Raw genomic sequence first — 9,954 nt, 5'->3', positions numbered from 1 at the left:
ACAAAACCAGATAAACTGAAAGAAAACTGTTATTTACTGTGTTTACAGACATGTTCAATGATATAATACCATTTTTTGTTTATGAAACTCCTCTCTTTTGGAAACTGTACTCATTGGTGAGTCGTACTCACTGTGCCTTGACACAAACCTTCTGTGGTACTCCAGTGGTAGCCTATACGAAAGGAGATGGCATCATTAGGGATGCCAATAACAGAAATATCAGTATTGAGATTAATAAAATCCTTTTTCAGACAGTAATACCTGTCATGGGGCAAGGTCTGTGTTCTTGAATGGGTTGGTTTTGATGCCCTCATGTCAACATATTCATCATATGGGCAGACAAAGTTTTTAATTTCTCTTTTATAGTTGAGAGGCATCATCATAATCCTCCTCATCAGTCATATCAGAGTCCCATCTCAAAGTCACTTTTTTCAAATTTGGATGATATAAATGACATCATACACAGTGTAGATAAGACAGTCCTGGCTAGTAGCATTCTGAAATAAAAACACACAGATTATTTTCATGCTTATTAATCTTGATGCAAATAATTTCCAATCACATTTATATATTTCAAAGGATTCACACATTCCAGAGAATTCACACAATACTGTCTAGGAAGCTTTTTGTCCTCTATTTATAATGATTATATCACCTATACCCCCACCCCACATTCCAGAACATTATCACCTGGCCCTCATGCAGCAAATAGATATTTGAGCAAACAAAGCCCAGACAAGAAAACAGGACCAAGCAAAGAATATTTTATAAACAATAAGATACAGATAGTTTAAAATATTGCCACATAAATACTTTCAAATTCTCTAATAAATAATTTATTTCCTATAAACGTATTTAATACTCTTAAAACTCAAAGTAGACATTTAACATCAATATTATATTTTGTTGCTACAAAAAATGATTAAAAAAGTACATTTTTAACAGTTTAGAAGTACAGCAAATTCATGTAATGTGCAAGGTGCACAGGTAAATTTTGCCACCCTTTAGACCCAACGTTGTAAAATTACAACATTGACATAGCAAGCTCAAAATCTGATATAATCAAAAAATTTAACTATATCTTAAAATCTGCATGATCTAGACACATAACTAATCACAGAAAAAAATATTTTAGGCATTTTACTTACGTGATTGTTGATTTATTTAATCCAGTAAAAAGGTTATGTTCCTCAAGGCAGGTTTGCAGATTTTGTAAGTTCACGGCCAAGAAAACAAACCTATTTACAAAGTCTACCATTTTTTTAAAGAGAAAAAAAAACATTTACAAGTATACTTTATTAGATTTTAAACTGATGTTGTAATATTACAACCAAGGGTTTTACATTTAAATTTTATTTAAAGAAAATGTTTTCAGATATTTACTCACTACAGTATGTTCATTTTGTGATGCTGAAGAAGAATCTATGTTTTATCTTTTCTGGGAATGCACATCTCTGTTTTGGAAGGAATTACTTTTTTTGTATATTTTTCATTGTTACAAAAATTTTCTTTGTCATACAAGGATATTTTATTTGGTTGTCAAAATTTTGACAGTCGTGTAAAGGATCAGTCTTTTTTGATAAATTTATTTATCTTACTCAGCAATTTTTTTTACACAAATGTAAATTTCAAGGTGTTAAGCCATATTTTTCAGTTTTTTTCTATTTAAACAGCAGACACTGACTTGTGCGTTCACACCAGACGCAGAAGTGACTGCAAAAATGTGCTATTTGCGCGTAGTTGGACCCTTGAACATTTTGTGTTTACTCACTTCATTCGCTCGTGAAATTCTAATCATTCGAGACATTCACGCGTAAATTTGCGTCATGGGATATAGCTGAATATAGCTGAAATTGAGTAAACTTATCAGATTGTTCGACCACCTCATTCACTTTCTTCCAAACAAGATCCTTTTAATTCCTGTAAAAGTACGAAGTAGTCTTGTGTAGCGATGATGATTGTCCTCCATTGTTGTATTGTTTTTCTGCCTCCGCTCGCTTCTTGTAATCACATCACTGCTAGAGCAAGCTCCTGATTGGTTAACGCGGCACGAAAATCCACCAAAACTCAGATTTTAAAACTCGCACAGATCACGCAGCAATGCTCAATCCGCGAGGAACGCACCATCCATGCCGTGCCTTACGCGGGTTTTGCGCCTTCCGCGCCACTCCATTCACGCTTACCGCACCGCAGGATGCCTATTCGCGTCTTTGCATTGACCTAACATGTAAATCACTCATGCTTGCCTCCTCTACCGTGTCTGGTGTGAACGCACCGTGACAATTTGGTTGCTGTGATACTTCCGCTTTGTTTATCAGTCGTTGAACGTGTCGGTTGGTTGTTGTGATGTTTGTCCCTCCCCTCCTTTACTGTGATTGGATGGCTGAGTTGGAAGTGACATTGATGAGCTGAGCTTTTTAGAACATGTTTTAACTCTCTGAAAACCGCCAGTGCTCAGCTTTGGCAAAACCCACCAGCTGGTGGCATTTTTGAAAACCGCTGCACTTCCATTGGAAACAATTGAAAACATACACCGTCGTAAACGCTTTGCTGTGCACGCTACTTAAAGTCGCCATTAATGGAAGTAGCAAGTTTTATGCCCAGCTGCACTAGTACTTCCTGAACTTCAGCCAGCTCCTTGTTTCCTGTCTGCCATTATTGGACAAACTGATTAATCCAGGTGTGCCTGACCTCAGTAGTCACAACAACAATAATCAGACACACCTGGATTAATCAGTTTGTCCAATAATGGCAGACAGGAAACAAGGAGCTGGCTGAAATTCAGGAAGTAGTGCAGCTGGGCATAAAGCCTATTGAAACAAATATTGAAGCTTACAGATAAGTAATTTGTAAAAAAAAACAAAACACAGTATTCCAAAACAAATTATAGTTTTTTATAGTTATATGCCGACTTTAAGTCCAGACGCACTCACTGACATTTCTTAAATGCTATAATACCCCTGGCACCGGGTTTGTTTTTCACAGTGTTACAATAAAAAATCATAGTCTCATTGAGGTTCTGATTGGGTTTGCTACTGCAGTGACAGAGATGGGCGTGTCCTGAGAGAAACCCTCATACTGCTGTCATACAACACCAGAATACTTTCAACCACTGCGAGACAGAGAGAGAGAGAGAGAGAGAGAGAGAGAGAGAGAGAGAGAGAGAGAGAGAGAGAGAGAATAAGGACTAGCCCCGTCAGTGTGATCTGAGTTTATAGCTGAGTTATCTGAAGGCGATGAAACATGTGTCTCCTCTCTAATGTGTCTCAGCTCGGTTTATAGCGCTCAACAGATCGATACGCGCAGCGGTACTTCTCTATTTATTTATTGTAGATTTCGCGATGGCTGAAGAGGACCGCGTCAATACTGGCAGCAGTAACGTCAGTGTGTTAAGCTGGGAACAGGTTCAGCGTCTCGACCTCATCCTGACCGAGAGCATCCCGATCCACGGCCGCGGAAACTTCCCCACGCTCCACATGAAGCCGCGGCAGATTGTGACAGCGGTGCGGAGCCGCATGCGGGATCAGGGCATACACGTGCGCGACGTGCGCCTCAACGGCTCCGCGGCCAGCCACGTCCTGCACGAGGACAGCGGACTCGGTTATAAAGACCTGGATCTCATATTCTGCGTGGATCTGAAGGGAGAGACCGAGTTTCAGATTGTTAAAAACATCGTCCTGGACTGTCTGTTAGACTTTTTACCCGAGGGGGTCAATAAGAAGAAAATTACACCCTTGACTTTAAAGGTGTGTGTGTGTATTTATGCTCAGATGCGAAATCTTTTTAGTTTTTTGTCAACAACTTTTTTTTGTTAAATTATGTATGTTAGGGTAAAGTGTTTTTGCACTGTAAAAGTGTATTAGCATTGTGTATTTATGTGTACCTCAATTGACTTCAATATTTTTGACCTAAAACCTGTTTTAAACATAGGTTTCCTGTAAATTGTTTACAGCTGTGAGTCGTACCCTTACACTATTTAATACGTTTTAACTTTTGGCAATTTTAACATTCAAAGCCCAGTTTTTCGATTATATATAAAATGTAAAAATAAATGCATCATAAAGTTAAAACAACTTGGTTTTGCAAGTTGCAACATTTTAAGTTTTGGCTTGTGAAAAGTTGACATAACTTATAAAATCAAATTGAAATCTTAAGTAACGTAAAAATATAAGTTGATTTGACAAAAATGCTGCATATTTTTTACAGTGTGGTCTTAAAAACTAAATGTATAATAATTAAATGAAATTAATATTTTTCTAGATCAAATAAGGTCCAGCATTTTTATTTTATTTGTTCATGCAATATGCAATGTAAGATTATCTGCATGCTACATAGTCTCCAATGACATTTAGCTGAAATGCAATTAGACTAGTTTACTGATAGGGTGGTGAAATGTTGGTTAACTGTTGCTAAGAGGATTAAGCTAAACCAGGTTAAAGCCAATCTGGCATTTACAGCCTCTCCTGCGACAGGTCAGACCCATCGATTTGCTGCAGAATGCATGTTTATTTGGACGGTCTCACTAGCTTTACATAATGAATCTACGTTTGACTTGAAATACCAAATCATTAAAGATTCATTTTTGTTGCAGGAAGCATATGTGCAGAAAATGGTGAAGGTGTGCAATGATTCAGACCGCTGGAGTCTGATATCCCTCTCCAACAACAGGGGCAAAAACGTGGAGCTGAAGTTCGTGGACTCCTTGCGTCGACAGTTTGAGTTCAGCGTCGACTCTTTTCAGATTCATCTAGACTCTCTGCTTTTTTTCTACGAGTGCTCGGAAAACCCGATGGCCAAAACCTTTCACCCCACCATCATTGGCGAGAGCGTGTACGGGGACTTCGCGGCCGCTCTGGACCACCTGCGCAACAAGGTGATCTGTACGAGGAACCCGGAGGAGATCCGGGGAGGAGGACTCCTGAAGTACTGCCACCTTCTGGTGAGAGGTTTTCGAGCCGCCTCGGAGTCGGAGATGAAGACTCTCCAGCGCTACATGTGCTCGCGCTTCTTCATCGACTTCTCGGACATCAACGAGCAACAGTGGAAGCTGGAGTCGTACCTCCAGAACCACTTCGTGGGCTTGGAGGACCGCAAGTACGATTATCTCATGACACTGCACGGGGTGGTGAACGAAAGCACGGTGTGTCTGATGGGACACGAGAGGCGACAGACGTTAGGACTGATCGCTATGCTGGCGGTCCGCGTGCTGGCCGAGCAGAACGTCATACCCAACGTGGCAAACGTCACTTGCTATTACCAGCCTGCACCTTACGTAGCAGACTGCAACTTTAGCAATTATTATGTTGCCCAGGTTCAGCCAGTGTTCGCTTGCCATCAACAATCCTTCTCCACATGGCTACCGTGCAATTGAGAATATATGTTTAATTGAATGATTGCATAAAGGAGCTGAACTTTATCCCAAGTGTTACAGTGCAGCCAGAGACTTCCCGATTGTGAACTGTAAACCTTCACTGTCCTAACTGCATTGATGCTTGATTGGGGTCAGTGTTAAACGGCTCTGGTGAGGTTTGTCGGTTCTTTTAACAGAAGGGCAACTTCTGCTCTGCCGACCGTGTAGCTTTAAACAGTTGAAGAGTTGCATTTCTGACCGGTTGACACTGTCACAGATGTTTCATGTAATTGATTTGATGCATTAAAGGGAAGTTTTCTCCGTTACTCCTTGCAGTCCAAACTGTACCAGACAAAGTATCTCCGAATCCTTTCAGTATACATGAGGAGTAAAGTAAAAGTTTTTACAAACCAAAGATTTAAAGATTGTATTTTTATAACCTGATTTGACAGCAGTGTACTGTACGTGATGGTGCTGTCTATATTTGTACATGTGAATTCATTCTAAGTGCCTGATGATGTCGACGCGGTACGGTGAGATATTTAAAAAATGTAATCGTCATGATGATACAAGACAAAGTGACTAACAGCTTGTGAATGTATGAGATGTTTCCAGTCATTTTTTAAAAAGCGGTTCAGCTTCTAGGTCTCTGCATTGTGAAAGGGGAGTAGTTTGTTCGATGCTTATGCGCCGTCGTGTCTTGTAATTAAACGTTTAATTTATTGTTTTGCACCATCCAGACTTTGAGTATGGTTGTGTGATACCAAACTTGACTGGTGAGGTTCTGAGGTCCGAGGCAGGGGGTGTGAGGCACTCTTCTGCGGTGTTGCCAGACGTTTGACTTGGTTACAGTTCTCAGTAAATCAACATTCGCAGCGGCTTTACGACAGACAGATGAGAGACGAGAGCACATGCCGACGTACCGCAGGAAACAAAGACGAGACTTATTTTTCGGCTTTGGGCGTTCTAAAGGGGAAGATATTTGCCAAAGTACCTCTGATAGTGGGACACTATTTGCTGTAACACACAAGCAGGGAATTCGACAGCTCCTGCTGAAACGTTCAAACTAAAACGGGCTGTGTTCATGCGCTCCCATCACCACTGCTCCTTCTTCTAAACATGACCCAACATTAACCTCCTGTTAACAGAGCGTTAACCTGTTCTTGATTAATAGCGCTGTTAAAGGAAGTAGGCGGGGCCTTGGCATATATGTTTAGACTTGAGAAAAGAGACTCGGGAAGAAAAGGAAAAGAGGCAAAAGAGAGAAAGAGAGGGAGGGAGGGCTGGAGAGATGGGTGCAGCTGGTGAAGGGGTTTATCTTCCTCATCATGTGTCTTTCAATCAGTACTGCTTATTTCATTGCTGTGAACATTGGGACTGTACAGATACATTTTAATGTGAGAGAAAAACACAGATATTCGTTTTCTTCAACTGTGCAGTTGTGTGTTTAATATTCATTTTATCCTGATGTCATGAAAGCGCCAAACTCAAGTTCACATCGTCCTCATCCGTACTCTATGTAGCATTAGAAACAAGAAATAAAAAGTAATAACTTTGTATATGCAATGCATAACATTAGAAATAACAGGGAATTTGTCCGCAACTATTGTTACTATTTAATTTATTTCCATGAGATGCACATTTGATATAAGCAACTTTGCTCTCTGATCAAAAGTGTAATAACTGCATTTTTGCAAGTTTATAATCACCCAAGACTCTACGTGTAATTGACGTGTAAATGTTGATGGTTGTGTTGAAATGTATTTATCTTTCTGGTGTCAGTACTTTGAGAAAGTTCAGAACGAGATGTGTTTGCAGTTTAGTCTTAATTATATATTTTTTTCTTATACACTGTCTACCATCCAAAAACTCTGTACATTACGTGATCCAGCAAGCAAGTTCGCATTTAATCGATCTAGTCTAATAGCCATCCAAACACAGCCCCGATATGTTGAGGCTAAAACCAAAGGCTGTAAGTAAAAATTAAATAAACGTCTAACTGCATAAAATAAAATAAATGAAACCAAACACCTTGTAATCACTGTTGACTTTGCTTACATGATGGACTAACGGTTATAAACAACATGTAACCAAATTCAAGTTTATTTGTTTATTTGCTGGGAACATTGTACTGTACCTGTGCAGTATCACACACTGCTTCTAACCAGAAAGAAGTGAATTAAAATAATATAAAACAACTCTTTCTTTTTTATAAAATCCTTTTAGCGTGACATTAATTCTGTCAGGCAAATAGCACTGACTCTAATGTCTAAGGCGCATATTATAATAACCTAATTTACATACGAAAAGATGTAATTATGCTGAACAAAATGACAGTGACTTTATTTAAATACTCATGTGAGTGCATATAGTGGCTGGATAAACAGCATTGGTTTTTGTGCAGAAAAGTTCAATTCAGTATTTTTTTAAAAGCACTTTTCCCAAAGCAGCTTTGCAGAATAAAACATTTCAGTACTTAGCACTGTAAGCTTTGAGAAAATGATGCCTTAATGTACTCGTCTATAAACATCGGATGAGCAAGCTCTTTCATCTAAAAAATGAAGGTACAGATATGTATTTGTTGCAGTTATTGCATGCAGACTCAATCAGTATTGATCAGGAGGGTAACATGTGGCACATGTTTACAACTCAAAGCCTCACACAGTTTTCCGTATTTAACATGCATGTGTCTGATCTATCTGTGGTTCTCAATCTCCCTTTTGTTTATTGTTATTTAACATTTTTGACAGTATCCTGTGGATTCCTGTGGCAGGGGGATGATAAGACTCGCTGTGTGAAGTTCATTTTACAGCTGTGTTATGGATAATGCAGACAAAATGGTGATAATCATGTGTCATGTATAAAAACAATGTCACATTAAAAATAAACGTGTTATTTTATCTCAAACCTGGACACAAACATGTTTGTTTGTTTGTTACAGTGATTTCAATCATACCTTTCAATTCATTCTTCAAGCTGCTAATGTTTTTTTTTTTTTTTTTTGACTGCTTGTTTGGTGCAAACATTTTGTGTTCAAAGATTAAAAAAAATGTTTTCCTCAATAAAAAGCAAGAAAATGTACAGTTTGAATCTCTGTTGCATTGTGCCTCTATATCGTCTTATACGGGTCCGTTGAATGCTTGAGTGTGTGCATTATTTTTCTATATTATTTCTTACATACTATATTTTTAAATTCGGTCTGTGCATTAATGTTTGTAGTTTTACTTCCCTTTGTTTAGTAAGTAAATCTGACTGTTTAATACAATCTTTAGAAATGTTTAAAAACCTTTTAGGGGTGAAAGATACTGAAACTGAAGTTTTGGATTCATTGTCCAGCACACAGAATAAAGCACTTTACGATAGAAGAATAGTTTTTGTCTAAATTGATATATAAAGCACTATCTGTTTCTTTAAGATAATTCAGATGTATTAACGAGAAATGGTTCTTGGAGGAACCAAAATGGTTCTTCTGTTGCATCACTGTGAAGATCCCTTTCAGCACCTTTATTTTTAAGTGTTTAGATTACAGAAGTAAGAGTGAGACTTTATTAATATATACAATTGTCTAGCAGATATAATGTAAATCGACTGTACTCCCATTTTTTTTACTGCAGCTGAAAATTTTAATGTAATAGTAAAATGTATTTTAATTCTCCTACTGAAAGAAAATAAAATATAGCAAAAAAAATATGACATCTGAGGGATATTAAAAACGTAGGGTGGGGCTTTATTTTTGAAATCTGGAATTAATCGGTTCATGAAAAGTGGCCACTACATACCAGACTGGAGCCAGGTGTTTGGATGGGAGGGACTGAAAGGGATTTGTGAGAAGAAGGGCATTTTAGAGGCGGGACACGTTTAAATGACATTTTAATTACAAATAAATAAAAAATACCCATCAGACATTGTTTAAAGCTCAATGTCCAGAAAAATCACTGATTATTAGATATTATATTCAATTGTTTGAATGTCTTTAAGGAAGGAAACAACATTATGTTTGTAGGTGGGCATGTGTATGTGTGTCACTTAAAAAAAAATATGTAGTACGTGGTGAATCTGTTTTAGCCCACAGTTTTTAAAAAAAACCTTCAATAAAAAGTAATGTGAGTTAAAAGACACAGTGTTGCTGAGGTGCTGGCGCCTCATTTATAAAGCGTGCATATGCACAGTTTTGACCGTAAAGTGTGCGTACGCAAAAATGCACGACAAAGTCCATATTAATAAAAACTGTCTTTGAAATGGAAAAATGCTCAGTGCCATGTCAGGGTCTGAGCAGACGTACGCACCTTTTGCTTGTGTGATGCTGCAGGTTTTGGAAATATAAGCCATTCTTGCTGCTCGAAAATGATTTAAACATTCACATTGTTTAAATGCAGAGATTTGAATACATCATACGCGCGTGTTTTGTGCGCACATTCGTTTTGTGAATCACACATACGCACTTTTGAGAAATGATTGTGAGATCAAATTTAGGACGTTTTTGTGCAGCATTTTATAAATGAGGCCCCTGGTCCAGGTGGTTCTGTGTGTAGAGTATCATGATTTAATTGATGTATAATGAATTACTACTGGATACTTTTAGCATTTTAAACATCATAAAGAGA

General features: G+C 38.1%; 1 protein-coding gene across 1 annotated transcript; it reads left to right on the top strand.

Annotated features, from left to right (window-relative positions):
- The first annotated feature begins 3,136 nt into the window (after positions 1–3,136).
- tent5aa (terminal nucleotidyltransferase 5Aa) lies at positions 3,137–8,380 on the top strand. Its single transcript, XM_055211300.2, has 2 exons — positions 3,137–3,746; positions 4,592–8,380. The coding sequence occupies exons 1-2, from the start codon at positions 3,342–3,344 to the stop codon at positions 5,369–5,371; spliced, it is 1,185 nt and encodes a 394-aa protein (XP_055067275.2). The 5' UTR covers positions 3,137–3,341; the 3' UTR covers positions 5,372–8,380.
- The last annotated feature ends 1,574 nt before the right edge of the window (positions 8,381–9,954 follow it).

The sequence above is a fragment of the Misgurnus anguillicaudatus genome, chromosome 10 (assembly GCF_027580225.2).
Source record: "Misgurnus anguillicaudatus chromosome 10, ASM2758022v2, whole genome shotgun sequence".
NCBI classification, from domain to species: Eukaryota; Metazoa; Chordata; class Actinopteri; order Cypriniformes; family Cobitidae; genus Misgurnus; species Misgurnus anguillicaudatus.
This window is presented reverse-complemented; position numbering and strand designations above follow the sequence as displayed.